The 23,997-nt window shown below is 42.8% G+C and overlaps 1 protein-coding gene across 2 annotated transcripts in view; it reads left to right on the top strand.

Moving 5' to 3' along the window:
- The window catches only part of Lmtk2 (lemur tyrosine kinase 2), a 90,632-nt gene that overhangs the window by 37,599 nt on the left and 29,036 nt on the right, over positions 1–23,997 (top strand). For both annotated transcript variants that reach the window (XM_038346001.1, XM_038346002.1), the window contains exons 4-7: positions 3,541–3,614; positions 8,111–8,229; positions 9,276–9,363; positions 21,654–21,787. In XM_038346001.1, the coding sequence (XP_038201929.1) occupies positions 3,541–3,614; positions 8,111–8,229; positions 9,276–9,363; positions 21,654–21,787 (415 nt within the window). The remainder of the gene's footprint in view (positions 1–3,540; positions 3,615–8,110; positions 8,230–9,275; positions 9,364–21,653; positions 21,788–23,997) is intronic.

A 23,997-nucleotide genomic window follows, 5' to 3' on the forward strand; every position in this document is an offset into this window, starting at 1 on the left:
TGAGGCCAGAGGTTGATGTTGGTGTCTTCCTCTATTGCTCTCCACCTTATTTATTTATTTAGAGATAGCTCACTCATGCAGGTATGCAGGTTCTGGGCATTCAACTCTGGTAATTAGTCTTGTTAGCAGGCATCTTTCACCATTGAGTCATTATGCTGGCCCCTCTGATCAGTTTTAAGGTAATTTTTTAATATATAATTTATATTTTTTAAATTATATAAATTGTATATATAATTTTTATATAGTATAGAGAAAGGCATTTTTTATTTGTTTGTTGATTTTTTTTTTTAAGCTATCTGTGGTCTCCTGAGCCCTTCAACTCTTGTAGTCAATCTTGAACTCTTGGCCCTCCTATCCCCGCCCCACCCCCCAGTGCTTGGATTACAGGTGTGTCCCACCATACCTGATTTTATGCGGTTGGAGCCCGCAGCTTTCAGTAGACTAAGCAAGAACTCTGCTGACTGATTTAGTTCCCAAACCTAAGGATAAGATTTTAGAGTTTAATTAATAACATGTGGTTATCTAGCTGTACCAAGAGCAATGTCTGAATCTCTCCCTTTTCTACCATTGAATTGCAATGGCACCTTAACATTTTTTTAAAAAAGATTTTTTGTTATTTTTAACTGTGTGTATGTGCACTGCATGGGTTTCTGGTACCCATGGAATCCAGAAGAAGGTGCTGGCTCCCCTGGAACTGGAGTTAAGAACTGTTGTGAGCCACCATGCTGGGAGCCAAACCTGAGTCTTTTGTGGGTGCTCTTAATCGCTGAGCTGTCTTGCTCAGGTCTGGCTCCCAGTACCCATGTTGGAAAGCTCACAACTGCCTGTAACTCCAATTCTAGAAGATCTGATGGTGCACATACAAACAAGCAGGTGTGTACACACACAAATAATAAATAAATAAATATAAAGCAAATCTGAGTCCTCTGGAAGAGTAGCAAGTGCTTTTAACTGCTGAGCCGTCTCGCCAGCCCACCATGGCACCAACATTACATTTATGTATTTATTTATTTAGTGTATGTATGTGGGTGGCATGGTGCATGTGTGGAGGTCTGAGAACAGCTCATGGGAATTTTTTCATTGCTTCTACCATATGGGTTCCACGGGTCAAATTTAGGTCATTAGGTTTGGCAAGTAGCTACCTTTACCCAGTGATCCATCTTGTCAACCTTGACACCTGTTTTAAAGAAGATCACTTCACATTTGTTTGGATTGCTTTTTAAATCTTAACTTTAACATTTTTTCTTTTAGAAAAGATTTCTCTTTGTGATTTTTAATTTTGTTTATGTGCATGTGAGTGCAGATGCCATTGGAGGGCAGAAGAATCGATCCCTTAGAGCTGGAGCCATCATGTGGATGGAGTAGAACCCAGATCCAGAAGAGCAGCAAACAGTTTTAACCACTGAGCCGTCTCTTCAGCCCCTCTCTTTGCTTTTGTGTTTATTTTTTAATATTGATGATTGCAATGAAGACTACAATTAACATTGTACATTTATAACAATTTAGCTTTAATTGATGGCAGTTTCACAAATTGGACTGGGAAGGTGGCTCAGTTTGTAGAGCGCTTGCCTAGCATGTGTGAGGACCTAGGTTTAATCCCCATCACCTCGTAAAACTATAAAACTGAATGTAGTCATGCATGCCTATAATCTCAGTGCTCAGGAGGTAGAGGTAGAAGAATGAATCCAAGGGCCATCCTTGGCTACAGAATTGAAGGCCAGCCTAGGGTACATGAGATCCTGTCTTAAAAACAAGTAAAATTTGTCACACATTACGTCTTTATACATTTTATGTCTGTTAACATACATTTATAACTTTTTAAAACATTCATGCTTTAAGTCATATAAGAAATAAGTCCCAGGTGGTGGTGGCACACACCTTTAATCCTAGTACTCAAGAGGCAGAAGCAAGTGGATCTGGGTACGAGGCCAGTCTGGTCTACAGAAATAAAGAGGAACTGTGTTCCATCCAGTAATGGAGTGGAGTTAGTTTTGTACTTAACTCTTCAGTTGTGCTTGTGGGGACCTATATTCTTCATAATGTTCTGAGTTTCTTTTCTTTTCTTTCTTTTTTTCCTCCTGAGACAGGGTTTTTCTGTGTAACAGTCCTGGAACTCACTCTGTAGACCATGCTGGCCTCTAACTCAGAGATCTGCCTGCCTCTGCCTCCCAAGTGCTGAGATTAAAGGCGTGCGCCACCACCTTTCACGGTTCTGAGTTTCTGCTCATTATCTTTCCATCACACACTGGAGGGCTTCCATTAACATTTATTTATTGCAGGGCATTCGTGTTGGTAGCAAGCTCTAGCATTGCTTATCTGAGAGGTCTTCGTTTTTGAAATGTGGTTTTGCCAGATGTAGCATTCTTAGTTTGAAGGTCTTTTTCTCCCAGCCCTTTATCGTGGGAGCCCACTTCCTTCTGTCTTCCATTTCTGACGACTAATCGGCTCTTAGTCTTATTTTAGGGTCCTGTATACACAGTGAGTTATTTCTGCCCTCCAGGATTCTTTGGCTCTTTGCAGTTTGATTGTTAGGGTCTTGGTGTGGTCTCTGAACCTGGTGTTACTGGAGTTTGCTGAACATTTTGGATATGGAAATACATGTCCTATAGCAGTAGCAGGCTATTTTCTACCTTTGTCTTTTTTTTTTTTTCCTTCTGGGATTCCCCTTATGTCTATATTGGTCTGCTTGATAGTGTCCCCATGACAGAGTTACTGTATTAAGAAGAAGAAAACAAAATGAAACCAACAGTATAAGACAGTGTTAAAAAAATAAGATATAGGCCGGGCGGTGGTGGCGCACGCCTTTAATCCCAGCACTCGGGAGGCAGAGGCAGGCGGATCTCTGTGAGTTCGAGACCAGCCTGGTCTACAAGAGCTAGTTCCAGGACAGGCTCCAAAGCCACAGAGAAACTCTGTCTCGAAAAACCAAAAAAAAAAAAAGATATAAAAAAAAGTTATCAACATTAAATTTGAGACTCTGTGTTTGAAAAAGTTGCTAATGTATTTGTTTTTACACTATTAGCACAAATATTAAATTTATGCCAATATTTTTTACTTTATAGGTTATGTATTTGGCATTTATTGTAAAGATTTATTTTCATTATCTTGTGTGTGTGTCCTGTATGGAGTGCCACAGTTCCAGATGAGAGCATCATATCCCATGGAGATGGAGTTACAGGTGATTGGGAGCAACTTGATGTGAGTGCTAGGAATCAAACTTGGGTCCTTAGGAAGAGCAGTAAACTCTCTTAACCACTGAGCCATTTCTCCAACCCTTACTTATTTTATTTTAGTTACATACATGTGTGTATGTCTGTGTGTGTCTCTGTGTATATGTATCTGTGTGTCTATATGTATGTATGTATTGATGTTGCTTTGAGAAAAGGTTTCATCATGGAGCCCAGGCTGCTTTCACACTTGTGATCCTCCTGCCTCAGTTTTCCCAAGGTCTGGAGTCAGAAACCTGCACCACCATGACTCTTCCTGACCCTCCTAGATGCTTATATTTTTAATACTCTCTTTTTATTTTTTTTCCACCAGAAGGTTTCAAGTCTCAAGTTGCCCGGCACAGTCTAAACTATATACAAGAAATCGGAAGTGGCTGGTTTGGAAAGGTAATGTGCTCCTTATTTTCTTTAACTCCTGATTACACAGTTCACATTTTGAAGCTAATTAGGAATTGGGTTATATGACAGTAAATATTGTCTGTAGATACTATAGTGTTAGCAAAAGTTTTCTCATCATCCCTTGCAACTGTGAGGAGGCCTGAGCTCAGCTGTGCTGGGTTCATAACTTTCCAGGAGGTTGTCTTACTCCGTTCAGACTGCTATAACAAAATACCATAAACTGGTAACTTTAAGAAACAAAACTTTATTTCTTGCAGTGCTGGAGACTAGGTACCAGTTGATTAGGCATCTGATGAAGGTTTTTAAATGACACCTTCTGGCCATTTTCTCACATGACAGAATGATCTTTGATGGATATTCTCTTTGATTTGTTGTGGGTTTTGTTTGTTTGTTTGAGACAGGGTCTCACTGTGTTTCCTTGGCTATCCTTTAATGCACAGTGTAGATCAGACTGACCTCAAACTCACAGAGACCTACCTGCTTCTGCCTCCCAAGTGCTGAGATTAAAGGAGTTTGCCTTTAAGCCTGGTTCTTTTTTTTTTTTTTTTTTGTAAAGATGTATGTATTTATTTTATGTATATGGTGCTCTCTCTTCATGTTTGATTTTATGCCAGAAGAATATATCAGATTGCCGGGCGGTGGTGGCGCACGCCTTTAATCCCAGCACTCGGGAGGCAGAGGCAGGCGGATCTCTGTGAGTTCGAGACCAGCCTGGTCTACAAGAGCTAGTTCCAGGACAGGCTCCAAAGCTACAGAGAAACCCTGTCTCGAAAAACCAAAAAAAAAAAAAAAAAAAAAAAAAAAAAAAAAAAAAAAAAAAAAAAAGAATATATCAGATCCCATTGCAGATGGTTGTGAGCTACCGTGTGGGTGCTGGGAATTAAACTCAGGACCTTTGGTAGAGCAGCCAGTGCTCTTAACTGCTGAACCTTCTTGCCAGCCCTGAGCCTGGGTCCTGTGTTTATTTTTTCTGGAGATGGTGAGGGAAGGGATGTATGTGGATTGAGACTCTCATTTTATATTGGCCAGGTTGTCCTGAACTCCTAGGCTCAGGTGATCCTCCTGCCTCAGTCTTCTAAGTAGCTGGGGCTACACGTGGTTATTACTGTACCTAGCTTGGAACCCCTTTTATAAGGATCCTTTTCTGTCCTAAACTGCCCACCTTCTGATGTGTCATGGTGGTGGTTAGTTGTCAGCATATGAATAATGATGGGGGATACATAAGCTTTAAAAACATTTAATTATTAGCTGAAGAACTGGAAGAAAAGAAAAGGCATTGCTTTTTAGATACTTTTTTATCTTTAAGTTTAATTATTTTCTTTCTTCTGTCTCACCTCTTTCTCTCTCTCTTCCCTACATAGCACCTAAACTAGTTTAGATTGTGACCACTGACATTGGATACATCCAAAGGCTTTGACTTGGGTTTTCTTGGAAGTCAAGCCATGACCTAATCAAGGGATCTGCCTGGCAGTTACACTGCATAGAGCCAAAATGAAAGCAGGGGAATTGGTCATATCTGTTGCAAGCATCAATCTGTGTGTTCCTTGTATGTGTATTTTCAGGGCTGATCATTTGGTGTTAGATAACCCATTGGTATGCTCCTTCCTGCAGAAGACTACTTCTCTCTCTCAGCATTCCTGAGTTCCCTTTAGTTCTTTGTCTAGGGTTGAGGCATTGTGAGCTTTCCCCCTTTTGTATAATATTTTTAGACAAGAGTTTTGCTGTGTATCCGGCCTCTTGATCTTTCTGCCTCAGCTTCCCAAGTATTGGCATGAAAAGGGGTGCCCCATCACATCCAGATGTGCTTTATTTTGGAGGCTGAGAAGCAACTTCAACCTGTTTCTGTGTCAGGGTTTTGGAGAGAAGGGGGCAGTTGTGAGAGCAAAGTCCTTGGTGAGCAGGAGGTGTAGGGGTCAGTAGCACATTTGAAAATTAGGTCTTAGAAGTAGAGGCGGTGTTGTTCTTGCACTGGGGCAGAAGCAGATGGTATAGGTCTGAGTATGGGTGTACCCATGGATGTCAGAGTGAGAAAGTTCACTTCTGTTATCTTCATTGGAGAGGCCAGTTTTCTCCAGGCGGGAACAGGGGAAGGATGTGTGGAAGTTTGAGTAGAAGGTGTGAGTCATTGGGGAGAATGGCTCAGCTTAGAGGGTAGGGTGCTCAGAAACCCTAAACATTTAGAATGGCAGCAGTCATCACCTGTAGTTTTCCTCTCCTTTTGATATGTTTTATAGTAGTTGAACTTAGCAGGCACCGAAGTCCAACTAAGTTGGTGTATTTTAGAGAAGGAAAAGGGACGAGTTGGAGGTGGGAGGCTAGTGGATTTACAAGGCAGTTGGCTCCACTAGGTAGAGTTAGATTGCTGAGATAAGTTTGAGATAAAGAGACTTGTGGGGAAGGGAAGGCCAAAATTTAGGGTTTGGAATGTAAGATATTTATTTACTAGCAAGGTCTGGATCTGTAGGAGTAGTGGCTAGGATTATAGGAACGATGTTTGCAAGTAAGATGAGGATGGGAAGGTCTGTTGGAGGAGTGCTTCAGCTGGTAAGAGTGCTTGCTGCACAAGCATGAGGACCTGAGTTCAAATCCCAGCACCCACACAACATACCAGACATGGTCCTATGCACACTTGTACCCCAGCACCCCAGCACTGAAGGGGAGGGTGCTTGCTGGCTGCCATCCTACCTAAAAAATGCTAGCTCTAGGTTCAGGGGTAGATCCTGCCTTGAAGAAGTAAGGTGGAGAGGATAGAGAACACCCTCCTCTGGCCTCTGCTCATCTACAGGCACATGCAACCCACACACTCCACATGTACGTTCACAAACATACAAGTTAAAAAAAGAAATCCAGTGCTTTGGCTCAGCAGGCAAGAATGCTTGCCACTGAACCTCATAATCTGTATTTAGTTCCTGGAACCTACATGGTAGGAGAAATACAGGTTGTTCTCCAACCTCTCAAGTGCTGTGGTATGTATGCCTATGTATGTGTGCATGTGAGTGTGCTTGTGCTTCTCATTCCCACATACATTAAATAAATTTTAAAGGTATGGAGAGGTTGTCTGGTCTTTGCAGACACTGAATGCTAACAGTGACAGAGAGAAACAAAATGAGTCAGGCAGATGTAGTAGCCTACCATTGTTCCCCCGCTTGGTGGAAACGATGCTTATTGTATATATCAGGCTAGTTAATTAGCAAAGACTGTGATTTAGTTGATATTCAGAATTTACTGTTCTCTTCAAAGTTCTGCCCTTAGACTCCTGGTAAAGCCACTTAATTTTGTCGAGGTCTTTTTTCTTATCTCTGGCATTAAAATTAATCTACCTTATACAAATGTCTAAATGATCTTTCTGTCTGTCTGTCTCTCGATCTGTCTCTCTTTTTTCTCCATGTATGGTGTATATTTCCTATGCATGCATGGAGGGAGACCAGAGGTTAACACTGACTTCTCAGTCGCTGTCCACTTTATTTCTTTCACTGTACCTGGAGCTCATCAGTTAGGCTACATTAAGCTAGACTGGCTGCCTGTAAGCTCCAGGGAGCTTCCTGTCACTGCATTCTCAGACCCGTGATTGATTACACAGGTGCACCCTCCACACCTGGCTTCTTTAGGTGGTTTTGAGGATTGAACTAGGCCCTCATGCTTATAGAGCAAACACTTTACCACCCGATTCATCTCTTCAGAAACTGTTTCAAAAAGAAGTCAGCCAATCTTGACCATTTTCTAGTTAAATAATCTTCACTAACCATCACCCTGAGATGAGCTGTGTTGGAAATGTTTTGTACTGCCCTATATGTAACCTTTTCGTTGTAGCAGTTCTTAGGGTGCTCATTTCATCTTCTAATTCAGGGGAGTGGTATTTTTCTGTGGTTTGGCTGAAGTTTTGTGACAAGTCAAAGGCCTGATGTCGTCAGAACACCATGGGTTTTTAAGTGTCTTGTGATGATGGCTTGTTGGCTGTTTGTCACCCGACCCCTTGTGTAGACCAACAGCAGTGCACCTGAAGTGCTCGTGAGGAGAGCTGGGGCTGCTGTGTTTTCATTTCCATGAAAAAGGTATTTCCAGGAAAACAGAAAAGATATATAACATTAATGTTTAAATACCTGGTGAATGCTTTAAAGTGGCCCTTCTGTTACAGCCCTCCCTTTCTTTCTTTTCTTCCTCTTCTCCCCTCCCTTTTTTTCTGTTTCCTTCCCTTTCTCCCTTTTCCCCCCCTTTCTGTCCTTTCAACAGGATGTCTCTGTATAGCCCAGCCTAGCCTTTTATGAACTCTGTAGCTTCCTTTACCAGCCTCCACAGAGTGGGGTTCCATGCATACACTAACATACCCAGATAAGGGTTTGAGTTTCCTAAGCTTTGTCAGTTGGTGTGCAAGGTAACAGGCCATTTAATTGTTACTTGTCTCCTTCATATTTCCTACTCAGTGTGAAGCGTATTTCTTTCTCATTTTGGTAGAAGTGACAAGGAAAATCATTGTTTGCTTTTAGGTCCTCCTGGGAGAGACGTACACCGGCACCAGCGTAGCAAGAGTCATAGTGAAGGAGTTAAAAGCAAGTGCAAGCCCAAAGGAACAAGATACTTTCCTAAAAAATGGAGAGCCTTATTAGTAAGTAAGCCTTTGTATGTGTTCTATAAGCAGTTTGCGATTCTGAAAATTAAATTTGTAAAACTACTTTGAGACTTCTGCCAGAAAATCCTGTCTCATTAGACCCACCAGTGCCCAAGAGTCAGTTCAGAACTGTTTAATCACTTCGCTTGGATAAGAAAAGACAGCAAGCCTGCGCCTGTGGTGGTTGTGCACACCTTTAATCTCAGCACTTGGGAGGCAGAGGCTAGTGGATCTCTGTGAGTTCAAGGCCAGCTTGGCCTACAGAATGAGTTCCAGGACAGCAGGTATACACAAAGAAATCTTGTCATGAAAAAGAAAAAAGAAAGAAAGAAAGGGCAATGACACTGGGATGCTTGAGCTGTCTGTCACGGATTTCAAGGCAGTCATCACATAGACACTTCACTGAACATGTGCTGCACACTTGATATGATAGGGAAATACAAGTTTATGTAGAAAATCCCAAGGAGGGCTGGAGAGATGGCTCAGAAGTTCAGAGCACTGACTGCTCTTTCAGAGGTCCTGAGTTCAATTCCCAGCAACCACATGGTGGCTCACAGCCATCTATAATGAGATCTGGCACCCTCTTCTGGCATGCAAGCATACATGGAAGAAATGTTGTATACATAATAAATAAATAAATCTTTAAAAAAAAAAAGAAAGAAAAAGAAAATCCCAAGGAATCTACTAAAAAAAATCTAGGAAAAATAATAAATTCACCAAGGTTGCAAGATACAGGATCAATGTGCAAGAGTCACTTTGGGCAAAAAGTGTGGTTCAGTGGAAGAGTGCTTGCCCAGCATGCAGGAGGCCCTGAGAAAGCATCCTCCTGTATAGTCCTTGCTGACCTAGAACTTGCTTTGTAAACCAGACTGACCTTGAACTTTACCTCCTGAATGCTAGAATTTAAAGGCTTATGTTGCCAGCCTCGGTTGTGATGTGACCTTTTGCGCTTGTCGTGCTGTAGTTGAAATCATTGTGATGTTAAGATGCGAAGCACTAGCATATTTCTTGGTGAACAGTGCTGTGGCTTTTATTTTTATCAGCATTCTTCAGCATCCGAATGTTCTTCAGTGTGTGGGGCAGTGCGTGGAAGCAATTCCCTACCTTCTGGTGTTTGAGTTCTGCGACCTGGTAAGTTTTTAGTAGAAATTCCAGTTTAAAGTGTTCAAGGGTTAGTTGCAGTTTTTAATTTCTTTTTCACCCAGAAATAGTGGATGGGGCACTAATGTCCACCCATTGAAGTACTTTGTGATGTGTTAGCTCGTCATCTTTGTTACCTTTCTAGTGTTCAGTGCACCCAACCCCAACCTGAGGTGTTTACTGTTACTACCATATTGAATCCTACAGGCTGTGATTAAGCTTTTAATATTTGTCGGTATTGTACATAATGACTGAAAAGAAGGCTCATGGAGTTTAAGCATATACTAGGTAGCACTATATGGGCGACCTAGAATGTGGATCCTCCATACCCTTCCTGAGGGCCCAAGGTCTTCACACCAGCCAAGCGTTTTGAAATTGATTTTTCACTCATCAGGGTAACCCATGAAAACTCTTACCAACGGAATACCACTAGTCATTCAGATTCTTTTTTGCTTATGTATTTGTGTGTATGTGCATGTGCACATGGAGACCTGAAGTTTGATGTCAGTTGTCTTCCGCAGTCTCTCTCTAGAATATTAGTCATGAAGGCAAAAAGTCTTGAGTGTTCACATATGTAGTTGGAGACTGCTTGTTCATTTTCTGACCAAACAGACCCGAATAATCACACAGAAACTATATTAATTACAATACTGTTTGGCCAATGGTTCATTCATATTTCTAGCTATCTCATATCTTAAATTAACCCATTTCTATTCATTTGTGTATCAGCACGAGGCTGTGGCTTATTGGTAAGGATAGGCGTCTGTCTCTGGCAGCTACATAGCATCTCTCCGACTCTGCCTGCTTTCTTTCCATGTCTCTGTTCGGATTTTCCACCTGACTTTACTAAGCCATTGGTTGAAACAGCTTCTTTAATAACCAATAGTAATAAAACATTCATAGCATACAGAGGGGAATCCCACATCACACATAGAGCTAATCTAGCTGGCCATTTTGCTCTAGAGATAAGCTGTCTCAACCTTCCACACACTGGAATTTCAGACAGGCTGTCACACCTACTCAGCATTTATAGGGGTAGTGGGGATCCAAACTCTGGTCTTTACACTTGATCCACTAAGCCATCTCTCCAGCCCCTTTCAGATTTTGAAAACAGTAAATGTATGCATTTATATTGTCAAATTAGATGATCAGGATTCAAGGTCATCCTCAGCTACAGAATGAATTTGAGGCCAGCTGGAGCTGTGTGAGACACTCCCTCCAAAAAAAAAAAAAAAAAAAAAGGACTTTTTTTCTAGGCATATAACCTATGGATATTGATAGTTGGAAAGATTATTCTTCATGCAGGTATATGAATACTTTTAATAACAATTTCTATGTGAAAGTTTTAAATAAACAATTTTCCCCGATGACAGAATACTTCATCTTTTAAGCCTATTTTTAACACATAATTTGTTATTTTCAAAAACGAGTGGTAAGAATGTGATTTAATTTGCCAGATTTTAATTGTTTTCTCAGTTTTCAGAACATTAAAACTTCCTTGACTGTGTACAGAGAAGTGGGAGTGCCCCCAAATAAATCCCAGTTCACACAGATAACATTCTGCTGCTAAAAAAGAAAGCAGACTATGCTGTGCATTTAGCTTTAACTCCTAAATATACTTCAGATATTTCTGTCCTTAGCAGAGGTGGTTAAATCCCAAGGAATTAATCAGTTAATCAAAGAAGTTAATTAATAAGTTTGATATTAGCTTTAGTTGGATTCCTTCATAGTGTGACCCTAGATCCCTATGGCTTGGTTTATAGCCGCAAAGATGTTTTTCTGCTTTACTGTTTAAACATTGGGTCAGTTGATGCCGAAGCTGTCTTTGTGTCAGGGGATGTGGGGGCTTGCTTTGAGACAGGGTTTCTCTGTGTAACAGTACCAGCTGGCCTGGAACTCACTCTGTAGACCAGGCTGGCCTTGAACTCACAAAGATCTGCCTGCCTCTGCCTCCCAAGTACTGGGATTAGAAGAATGCACACCACTGCCACCCAGCCAACTGCAGCTAGTTTCTAAGTTGCATTCATCTTTACTCTAAGCCTCTGGAAAAGCAGTCAGTGCTCTTAACTCTGAGCCATCTCTCCAGTCCCTTGCTTTTTGTTTTTTTTCTCTATATATGATAGCACATGCATGCACGAATTCATAAACACACAAACATCAGTCAGTATTCTAACATTATTTCATGTGTGTTTTATAAGCTTTTGAGTTAGTCTATACCTTTGTTCAAATCTTTATCCTCCTCAATTTAGGGTGAGGGTTGTGAAGTGTTCTAACATTGTTGAAAGAGGTACATTAAAATCTACTGCCCCAGGACCTGGGAGATAGCTTAGTAGATAGGAACATTTGCTGTCCAAGCATGAAAACCTGACTTCAAATCCCCTGTGCCAACATAAAAGTACAATCAGTCTGGTGTTCCATGTCTTTAACGCCATCACTATAACGTAAGGATCTTGTGGCTCTCAGGCTACCAGACTAGATAAGAAATGTCAAGCTCCAGGTTCATTGAGAGACCCTGTTTCATAGAAATAAGGTATACAGCAATAGAGGAGGGGGCTCCTGATATCCTCCTCTGGTCTATTTACATCTAGGTACATGCACATACCACACACATAAAACCACAACATAATAGTTAAAAGAACCTTGCATGCTGGTTATGCATTTTCTTGATTTCTCCTGATAATTCTAGTGGTTTTCCTTTATACTTCTTGATGCCTTATGTGAGAGATATAGATACAGACTTGGTGTGACTTAATAAAACTTAACCTGTTTGTCATTGTGAAAGGGTTCTCTTGAAGACTAAAAGCATTGATAATAGCCATGTAGTGGTGGCGCACACCTTTAATCCCAGCACTTAGGAGGCAGAGGCAGTCAGATCTCTGTGAGTTCTAGGCTAGCCTGGTCTACAGAGCTAGTTCCAGGACAGCTAGTGCTATTATACAGAGAAAACCCTGTCTCAACCCCCGCCCCTCAAAACAAAGCATTTATAACAGTAAAGCACTATGATAATAATCTGGTCAAAGTGACTTTCCTGTAGTTAGGACTTAAGTTTTTTGGCCAAGCGTACCTCATTCATTCTTCTCTGCTTAAATGATTGCTAACCTGCAGTGCTAATCTGGACCATGTGGACTACAATGCTTATCCTAGTTAGTACAGTCTTTGGAAATTTCTTTCTACCTTCTTTTGGACCCTGCCTCCAATTTTATTTTACACCTCTGGGTGTTTTGCTTATGTCTATGTGTACTGCATGTGTGCTTGGTGCCCATGGAGGCCTAAAGGGGGAGTGGATTCCCTAGATCTGTGTAGCATGAATAATAAAAGCCCAGAGTTGGATATGGGGGTTCAACCAGAAAACCAGAAAGCTCTAGTGGCTTAGCTTTACACTTCTAATCTTTAGGCAAGCTTTATTTATTAAAACATAAGTAAAATATCACTGTAGAACTGGAATTAGAGGTAGTTGTGAGCTGCAGTGGGAGGTGGGGTGACTCCAGTCCTGGAGAACAGGAAGCACCCTTCTGAGCTGTGTCTCCAGCCCCTTCTTTTGGATTTTTGATTAATATTGTTTCAATTTCCCCTGTCAGTTTGAATTTCACTTCCTTTTCCTCTAGCTGAGTGTGACTAACAAGACTGGAGAGTTCAGGGCCAGTAAATGAACACCTGTACCTGCATTTGAGGGTTCATCAGAAACCTGCTCTCTGGGGTTTAGTGGGTAAAAGCATTTGCTCTGAGTGCATTAAGAACTGAGTTCAGTCCCTAGAACCATGCAAAGCTGTATGGTAGAATGTAGTCTGTAACCCCGGTGTTCCTTGAGTGAATGGGAGGTAGAAACAGGAGAATCCAAAACTGACACAAATCAAGTGCTGTCATTGCTTGGTGTGTTAGAGTGGTTAGTATCATACCAAGATTAAGGCTGTTCAGATGAAGTGACATTCGTCCCTACAGGCCAGCTTTGTGCTCACCCTTCTGATCCTAGAAAACCTCCAGATTGGTTCTTCAGCAGATTGGGCCCTCACTGGGTTCTGAAGTCTGGCTACCCTAAGCTCAGTTTGTGCAGACTGTACTGTAGTAGGTGTCAGGTGGCCTCAGGAGCTAGGAGGCCTAGGGAGCTAAACATGATGTCCACCTGCACAGACTACAGGGATATCCCCTGGGCCCAGTAGCCTCAAGTGTATGTGGAGCCCTGTTCCCTACATGCTTATTCATGGCTTTTCCAGAAACAGGCCATATTGAATGGAAGAATGTCATCCAAAGGCAGGAGCCACCCTTTGGTCCTAAATCTGGTCCTAAGCCACTGTAGCCACAAAAGAATGGCTGTCTCCATCTGCTCTTAGGTCATAAGCCTGGATGGACACTCACCTTTTTAGTCGTCACCAAACAGCACTCGTGCTCGCTGGTAGCATCTCCTGCATAATCAAGGGAGAATAATTTTGCATCTAAGTAATCCATATACAGTTACCAGTATTACTTTAGAACACTTCTGAAAGCATGCGACAGCTCTGCTGAGTGAGTTTGTGGCAGGTCCTCAATGGCCAGCTTATAATGCTTGATGGTGGCCGTGCATGGAACACAACTTGAAAGATTACTGCAGGGTTTTATGTAACTTGCCCTAGCACCGTAGTGGATACATATGCTCTCTCAGGATACCAAGGCAGTGAGAGTGTTCCAGTTGAGGATTGCTCATCCAACAAAAATGTACTGAATGTGTGTGGAGCTCTGAGAGCTGTGTAGTACTCAGGGAATTCCAGCATGATAAGGCTGCCCTGCCCAGGGTGCCTGCAGGTGACTCACCTGGCCTGTCAGTTCCAGGTGCACACATATGCATATGAAAACCAGAGGTTGACATAAAATGTATTCTTAAATCACTCTCCACTTTTTTTTTGTGGCCAAGATCCCTCACTGGCCAGTGAACTCCAGGGATCTGTCTTTGTGTGCCCTGCCCCAACCCCTCCCTGATGTGGTGGAATTCCAGGCTCCTGGTTTTTATGTAGATATTTGGGATCCAACTTCAGATCATCATGTTTACACAGCAGAGCACTTTACCAGCTGAGCCATTTCCTCAGCCCAGTAATTATTTTCACTTTCTTAAATAAATCTAACTGCTAATTAAATAAAGATTTAAGTGGCTAATGACAGTGCTGCTGAGACCCAAGTTGCTCAACCTCAGGTAAACATGGTGATGTGCTGGGAGAAAATTTAAGATGAATAGGTTTTGTTTTATTTTTAAAGTTGTAATTTAATTTTATTTGTGCGTATGTTGTATGTGTTTGGGAGTGTGCACATGTGATGGATGGCATACATACATGTAAAAGTCAGAGGAAAACTTTCAGGAGTCAATTCTATCCTTCCAGTATGTAGATTCCAAGAGTCAAACTCAGATCATCAGGCTTGGTGTCAAGCACCTTTACCTAATGAGCTATCTTGTCAGCCTACCTTTTTCCCCTGGAATGTTTGCTGTATTAGGGTTGCAACCAGGGATCTTGAACATGCTAGGTAAGAGACCTGCCACTGAGCCACACCCCCAGAGAAGTATGGAAATTCATATTGGGATCTTAAGAGAGGCTTCACCTGGAAGTGAAATTTACAGAGTGAGTAGATAGGTTTTCTTCACGTGGGAATGGCCGGCCCAGGCCTGGAAGCATGGCCACAGGTCAGGTAAATGATAGTGCTGAAGGGGGCGAGGCAGGCTAGACCTGCTGGGAGGAAGGTAGGTTTACGAGCATGCTTGAGGCCAGGCTGGGAGCTGAGATGCTGAAGGGTAGAGAGCGCACGTCCTCACATTCGCTTGTGCTTCCACGTCCCTCGCTGCCTCCAGAGCAGGGGTGCTGGGCACTTCAAGTGGTGCTCCTGAATGTCCGGCCAGGCCACTAAGACAGCAGGTGGATTTCAGTGTTGCTCAGGGTGACCTTGAACTCCCAATCCTCTTACCAACTCTCAGTGTTGGGATTACAGGCAAGCACCACTGCACGCAGTTTATGCTGTGCTAGAGATGGAACTCAGGGCTTCCTGCTTGCTAGGGGAGCACTCTCAACTCTTCAGAAAGTGGGTTTCTGAAGAGAGGTAGCACATTGCTCTGTGGGAGAACAGGTGACCTAGCTAGACAAAGTTCAGGGCACTGTCATCGCTCTTAGACCTGGAGGTGGGCATAGGAAGAGAGGGTCCCAGCCAGTGCCAGCCTCCTTTTGGGCATTGACTGGCCTTTGTTATTGATTTCATGTGTCTTTTTGACATCCCACCGAGCTGTCATTATCTCTGAGGAAGGACTCTGGAGCTGTGCCTTTCAAAAACAAAGACCATATTTAAGTGAGCTTTACAGTAATACAGATCCTCCGCTAGAAGTAAAATCAATAGCATTTACTATACAGTGGTGAAACTTTCCATAGAAAAAAATCAGTTATATGTTATTGGGATCATCCAGATGGTGTGCCAAAGTGATGGTTTGAATAAGATGTCTCTGTAGTCTTGGACGTTTGGATGTTCTTCAGTTGGTGATACTGTATGGAAGAGGTTGTGGCCTTAGTGGAAGAAGTATGTTATTAGAGGTGGGCTGGGAATTATAAAGCCTGTGCTATTCTCATTGTGCTCTCTCTGCTTATGCTTGTGGATCAGGATCTGAGCCCTCAGCTTCTGCTCTCAGTGTCCAGTCTCTGCTGCCTGCTGGGTACAGTGGCTCAGGCCTGTGATCCCATCACTCAGGAGGCTGAGCCAAGAGGCTGCCTGCTTCTACACACAGGAACTTCTAGGCCAGGCTGTGTTTCAAAGTGAGACTCTGTATAAAAAAAGAAAAAGTGGGGCTGGAGAGATAGCTTAGTGGTTAAAAACACTTGCTGCTCTTCCAGAGGTCCTGAGTTCAATTCCCAGCAACCACATGGTGGCTCACAACCATCTGTATTGAGATCTGGTGCCAATTTCTGTAGTGCAGGTGGAAAAGAAAAAGAAAGGAAAATATTTCCCATGAGTAGCTATCTTTGACTATGTTTTATGTACAAAGTAACGAGGCCATAAATTTATAAGCCCAATAAAAATCTGAAATTATAGATTTACTCCTAAGTTCATCATTATTAGACTGTTAATGAAATGCTGGCATGGCGTGGCATGGGAATGTGACTGGCTCAGCTTGAACTTGGAGCACACCATTTGGAGCTTCTCCAAAAATTTTCTGCCTTCTCCTGCTCATCAAACAGGTATGTTAAACATATCTGTGTCCAGTGTTGTGGGGCTTAGGGACAGTAGGAAACAGGTGAAGACATAGCTGTGCTCACAGCTTTTTTTATTTTTATTTTTTATTCCTGAGACAGGGTTTCTCATTGTAGCCCTGGCTGTCCAGGAACCCACTCTGCAGACCAGGCTGGCTTCAAACTCACAAGAGATCTGCCTGCCTCTGCCTCCCAAGTGCTGTGATTAAAGGCGTGCGCCACCACCACCCAGCCACAGCTTTTTCTAGTCGAATAAACAAAGAAAATGGTCATCTGCAAACAACAGTGTGTTGTGTGTGTGTGTGTGGGGGGGGCGTTGCAACATGGCTTACGTTTTAAATGTGGGCTTAAAAGGTTGGAACTGGGGGTTAGAGAAATGGCTAAGCAGTTAAGGACACTTGCTGCTTTTTCAGAGGAGCTGGGTTTAATCCCCTACACCCACTTGGCTGCTCACAGCCCACTGTAACTCTATTTCCCTTTTCTGACATCCACAAGCACTGCACACCTGCAGCGCATAGACATGCATGAGAATAAAATAATAATACAAATATTAAAGGCTAGGACTTTGGATCAGCAATAGAGTATTTGCCAAGAATCCACCAGTGATGGGCTGGGGTGTAGCTCAGTGGTAGAGCCCCTGTCTAGCATGAACAAGACCTGGGTTCAGCTCACAGCCGTAAAAACACAACATTTATTTATTTTGTGTGGGGCAGGGTGGGGGAAGCACATGTGTGCCATAGGGAAACCATCTTTGAGTGGGTTCTTTTCTACCATGTGGGGTATGGGGATGGAGCTCAGGTTGCCAGGCATGGTTTTAAACACCTTTACTCAGTAAGCTATCATGCCGCCCCATGGAAAGGTTAGATTTGAAGGGAGAACGAGACCCCTTGGTTTTTTTCTTTGTTTGTTTGTTTGTTTGGTTTTGTTTTGTTTTTGCTAGCTTTTGGCAGAGCTGCTAGCTGTGGGGATGGCAGGGGGTGTTCAGCCGCTGTAGATGAATAGTGGGTGCAGGTATGTTGAGGGCAGAGACGCTTATGCAAGGAAGGAGGTCAGAAGATGCAGCCATGTGAGGAGTCTGTTCAGGAAGGTTGGCAGAAACAGGAAAGTAGCAAGAGCTGGCTAGGAGGAGGAGAAGCCAGAAAGGTTTGGTTTGTGTTGCTTTTCCCTGAGAGCTGATGGAGTAGTAGAGCTGGAAGAAGACTCCTGAGGAGATGGTGTCGAGGGCCACAACGAAGAGGCAGGTGATGTTAGGATGGCATCCAGATACGGGCCTCCGTGTGCTTCAGCTGGGGCACGCCCATTTCATTAAGGGTCATGCTGGGGCACACTTCAGTCGAGAAGGTAAGAGAAATTCAGGGTTATCCCTACCTGAATTCAAGGCCAGCCTGGGCTACATGAGATTTTGTCTCAAAGTTCTTTACAAATAACCTGTGTTTCAGTTATAGGGCTATTTACTGCTTCTGTTACATTGTGTTAACAGTAACTTAAAATATATTAAAAATTAATTCATTGGGCTCAGTGATCTGCCAAAACCCCGTATAAGGGGCCACTGGACCTTTGTGTTGGAGTTTACCAGGGCCTTTGAGTACTCAGAATTCCAAGTCCTTGCAAGGTGCTTCTGTTCCTAATTCTGGGTGTAGCTCTCTGTTGCCATCTAGTGTCCGTAAATTGTCTTTCTTGAGTTTCCTTACATTTTAAAACCTGAATAAAGGGAATTTAATTAAAAACACACTGAGGTTCTTGGCGAATTTTTTTTAAATTTTTTTCCCTTAAAGAATACACAGTAGAGATTGTCCATGTCTACTCAGTAAGCACAATTAAAATATAAGTAAGACAAGCTGGGCCCTATGGGCATAGGCCTGTACTCTTAGCTACTCAGGAGTCTGAGTCAAGAGGATCACAAATTCAGGTTCAGCCTAGGCAACACAGTGAAACATTGCCTCATAATAAAAAACCAAAAAAGGACTGGGAATGGAGTGCCCTGGGTTCAGTTGTTCTCATTTCTCTGTCTTGCTCTCTTTCTCTCTCTGCACACACCTCCTCAAATATCTAAATATTCGTTTGTCTGTTTTAGATAGAATGAATCTTTATAGAACTTTTCTTGAGGTAAAAATTCCTTTACTGTAATTGAAAGCTATTGTTGATTGATTGACTGATTGGTTGATTGATTTTGAGGCAGGGTGTCTTTCTGTCTATTCTGGGACTTGTTGTGTAGGCCAGGCCTGCCTTGAATTCACAGAGATCCTGCTTTTACCTCCCAAGTGCTGAGACTAAAAAGGTGTCCACCATGTGCCTCCAGTTGTTTGTTGTTTTAAACTGGTGTCAGGAGAGTTCCAGAGTACCGCTGGATCATAGACCTAACTGTGAGTCCTGCGCACACAACACAAGTCTTCCTCAGGAGGGGTGTGGCTGGGCCCCTTAGGGATCTTGAGAGTCACTCAGGGATACCACCTGGAAAAGGCAATTTAAGAATAGGAGTGGCAGTGAACATACTTCAGGTGATCTTGAAAAACAGCTCCATTTCACAGCCATAGTCATTTGTAAACTTTTGACCAAGAGCTGCCGCTTGCTTTGCAAATTGGCAAGAGGGAGCATAATTGTGTGAAAGTAGGTTTTTCTCTCTTCCCCACTTCCCCCTCTCCCCCAAAAAACAGGATTTCTCTGTGTAACCCTGACTGTCCTGGAACTTGATCTGCATACTAGGTTGGTCTTGAACTTCTGAGTGCTAGGATTAAAGGCATGCACCACTACTGCCTGGCCAGTAGGTTTTTCTTTATTTGGGTATGCTGCAGCAATGAGGCTAAGGGAAAAAAAATCCATTTGATTGGAAGCCTCAGTGCATTTAAATGCTATTTCTGTGTTTTGTTTTTACAGGGGCTGCCTTAGGGAAAGCCCATTTGCCTATAGTCCTGGAGTTTCCTGCTAGAACTTCTCAGAATTAGTTTGTTATTCAAATCTTTCATCATGCCCCCAATTTGCACAGCTGGAAAGAGCCTAGCCTTTATGAAGAGCTGTTTGTATTGGGGTGAGGAATTCTAGCAGGGACAAAGGGAGAAAGTTTTCTGTGTTTGGTATGAGTCTGCATGGCAGGGTATGAGTGTGCTTGGCAGTGCTGATGGTGATCAGTGGTGTTGCCTGTGTGTGATATTGGTGATCTGGTTGAGTGCTTGGGTGTGCATAGTGGTGCTGGGTGACTGGGGGTGAGTGTGGTTCTGGGTGCTTGGGTGTGCGTGCTAATATTGGGTGGTTGGAAGTGCACAGTGACGGTGGTGACTGAGTGTCTGTAGTATACTGGAGAAGGATGCTGTTTCCTTGTATAGCAAATGTGACCTGTGGGTGGGATTTGGGATTCCACAGGTGTGTGTGATAGACCTTAAGTTAGTTCACATTTATTCTTGTGGAATAAATTGATTTCATCTGCATATTGGTTTAATTTACTTGTTAGCTGACTAGAATTTTCTTGGCTAGATAGTAAACTAAAAAATGTAAGCACAGTTTATTAGAACAAATTTTTTTTCTCTCCCTTCCTCTGTCCTTCCTTTTTTCTTTCTTTCGACAGGGTTTCATGTATTACAGGTTGGCTTTAAGTCATTTTATAACCAAGAGTGACCTTCAATTCCTCATCCGCTTGCTTCTTTCTTTCAAGTATGAGAGACAGGCATTATCTTGAGCAAATTTCTTAACTCTCCTAAGCAGCAGTTTTGTATCTGCAGAATGCCTGAAGTTTATGCACCATGGGTAACAGTTACAAAGCCTCCTGCTGTAGATCCCTAACACTAGTAATAGAAACAAATGCAGGTTCTGGGTGAGGCCTAGACTCTGCGTTATTGTGTACCAAGAATTAAACATGGACATCTGTCTGGGGAGGAATATTAAGTTTGAAAATTTTATCGTGGGTGGAGTCTGACAATTTCGCGTCTTCAGTAAGTTACACGAAAGTTGGCCAAGGAGAACTTCTGAGTCTTTTCTTGAGTCGGATTTAAAGAAAACTGAAAGTTCTTGAGTTGTTTTCTACTTTACTAGCAGATCATAAAAGTCTTCATTTTGGGGTCGGGGAGATGGTGCAGTCAGTGAAATGCTTACCATATAAATGAATACCTGGTTTCAGTTACCAAAACCCAAGTAAGAAAAGCCAGGGACGGGGTGTCTGTGTTTGTAGTCTCAGCCTTGGAGAGAAAGACAGGAGGATCCCTGGAACTAGCCAGCCAGTCAAGGCCTGGTAAGCAAGCTCCAGACCAGTAGGAGACACCGCCCCAAAACTAAGGTAGGGAGTGATGGAGGAATGTGCCAGGATTGACCTCTGTCCTCCAAATACGTATACACTCTTGAACATGGATGTACACATTCCTCTCCCCAGAAAGCTTTTGCTTGGATTAGATCACTTCAGTAGCTGTCTTTTCTTGTGTAAGGAGAATATAATGTGTTATTTCCTCACGCACGCGCCCCTTAGACAGGTAGCCCAGAGCACTCATGGGAGTAGCTAGGGAGATGAATGCCAGTATGTCTGGCTAGGGTATGTTCCTGCCCAGGCTACCATCCTCTTCCTAGGCTTATTGAATTGAAGTGGCGAGTGTCTACAAGTGGCTGGAATGTTCTCTCCCATGCTGGTCTCTGGGGAGGAAGCTGGGTGAGCCTGAGTCGCTAGCGCTCAGTGATTTTCACCACCTCCTCCACCTCTGTTCCTTTTTCAGTCTCTACTCCATGGCTCACTCCAGCATAAATGGTGGCCGTGGAACCTCGTGATAAAGCACTTACTGACCCCGTGTATCCTGGAAATGAAAGTTAGGTGGTGTGAATAGCACACTTTCTTTAGCTCTCCACATCATCTCTTTGTAACCTGGAGGTTCCTAGGTATCTTCACTACACTTAATTTAATTGTGCATCATTATACAACTATATTTCACTTACTATTTTGTCCTGTATGTTTTTGTATAATAACTAATGAGAATGATTCTTAAAGCAAAATATCATATACTTTGGGTTGGTTGGAATTACCTTTAAGTCATTTATTAAGTCATCCTAATAGTTCAGATCAACTACAGTGCTTGTCTAGGTGCTGCACTTGTCACTCATGCGGGCTGGTTTTCACAGGGCGACCTGAAGGCTTACCTGCGCAATGAGCAAGAGCATGTGCGGGGCGATTCACAGACCATGCTGCTGCAGAGGATGGCGTGTGAGATTGCTGCAGGGTTGGCAGCCATGCACAAGCTGCACTTCCTGCACAGGTAGGTCAGCCTGGGGACAGGCACACTCTTCACATTGCTGTTCTTACAGCTAACTGAAGAGGTTGTGAGGTTTGGGAAGAGGGGCTGGGGATGGGATGCAGCTTAGTTGGTAGACTGCTAACATTCCTAAAAGTGGGCATGATAAACTGGGCATAGTAATGCACATATATAATCCCAACACTCAGAAGGCAGGAGCATCAAAAAGAAATTCAAGGACATTCTCAACTAAATAGTGAGTTTGAGACCAACCTGTGATACATGAGACTCTATCTCAAAAACACCAAAACAAAAAAGGCAAAAATGGAGGGAGGGAGGGAGGGAGGGAGGGAGGGAGGGAGGGAGGGAGGAAGGAAGGAAGGAAGGAAGGAAGGAAGGAAGGAAGGAAGGAAGAAACCAAAGAGATGAGGTTGTAGTGTGAGCTCTCTGCTTAAAGAAGTATTGGTAAATAAAGGCAGAGTTGGACTCCACTTAAACCAACACCAGGGAATAGCATGAATGTGGTCTGAGCCTAGAAAATGAGCAGCATGAGAAGTCTGCAAGCGTCAGGGTAGGAGTGAGTGTACTTTAGGCTTCTGGTTATACCCACGAGATCTCCTTATGTGTCTTCGCAGTCCTGAGGAAGCACTCACTAAGGCTAGCAGTACCACTTTGCACTAGGTGGTGGCTTTGGTTTCTGGCTAATGAACAGGCTGGCTTAAAAGTGTCAGAACTGGGTCTGAAGAGGCCATTTCCCATTTGTACACCATAGTCTTCCTTTTGTCCTAGCACAGGTGACTGGTCCTGCTTTTATTCTCCTTTTGCCTTTAGGCTTTTGAGTTCCAACTTTTCAAAATAGATTTATTTTTTTATTTGTGTGTATGTAGAGTCAATAACCCCTGTCAGAAGGAGGGGGTCAGATTCCTTCTTGATCACTCTCCATTTTGAGTGAGAATGCCTTTGAGGTAGGAGCTCTTCTGAGCTGGCATTTTCTCAACCAGGCTGAAAGCCCACAGTCCCCAGTGATTCTCCTGTCTCTACCTCCCCTCAAAGCTGGGGCTACAGGGTGAGTGGGGTGCCGGGATTGAGATCATAGTTCCATTCCTCTAGCTTAGTGCTCTTAACCACAAGCCATCTTTGCAGCCAAATGTTTGTGGATACAGTGTTACTTTCTTCTTCTGTCAGCAGCAGGCACCACACACATGTGATCCACACACATACACAGTTTTATACAGTAAATCTTGCCAGCCATGATGGTACATGCCTTTAATCCCAGCTTGGGGAGGCAGAGTCAGGTAGATCTCTGTGAGTTCTAGGACAGCCAAAGATACACAGAGAAACCCTGTCTCAAAAAACCGATATATATATCTATATATCTATAATAATATATATCTATATATATATATATTATTTAAAACTTTTAAATAAAAGACAAGTTTAAGAATAATTTATTTTTAGTATAAGTTCTTTTATTTATTCATTTATGAGAAAACACCTGGTTGTATTTGGGGAATATGATGAGCAATTAAAGGGTTGTTTCTTTTAGATGCTCATTACTTCAGGATTGACAGAAAAGGGAAGTGGTTACCTTTTTCCTCCACATCTGTTTCTTGATTGACTTGCATTGGTAAACAAATTATTTTGATAAAGTATTTCTAAATTGTGCAAGGTGAGAGTAGAGAGAAGGCACATTGGCTAACTGTGCAGAGGACCAACTCAGTTCCAAGCACCCATGGCAGGCAGCTCATCAGCACCTGTAACATTACCTTCAGAGAATCCAGTGCCCTCTTCTGGCCTCGATGGCAGCTTCACACACATTGACACACACACAAACATACACACACAAACATAATTAGAACATGAAGTTTTAAAGTATCCCATCAAAATCAGCAACACAAAGTTCTCAGAGATGGCTAGAAAGTGTGCTTTAAACCTGTTCACCACTGTGGTGGTGTGTGGTTTTATTTTGGGTTTTTTTTTTTTTGGGGGGGGGGAGGTTTCAAGACAGGGTTTTGCTGTAACTTTGAAGCCTGTCCTGGAACTAGCTCTTGTAGACCAGGCTGGCCTCAGACTCACAGAGATCCGACTGCCTTTGCCTCCCGAGTGCTGGAATTAAAGGCGTGCGCCACCATTACCCGGCTTACCACCATGTTCTTAAAGATGACAAAGCTGTCATAGCCAGTAGTGTTTTCCCATGCTTCCTTAAAGAAAAGTCTTAAGAGACTTGAAAACAA

The sequence above is a fragment of the Arvicola amphibius genome, chromosome 10 (assembly GCF_903992535.2).
Source record: "Arvicola amphibius chromosome 10, mArvAmp1.2, whole genome shotgun sequence".
NCBI classification, from domain to species: Eukaryota; Metazoa; Chordata; class Mammalia; order Rodentia; family Cricetidae; genus Arvicola; species Arvicola amphibius.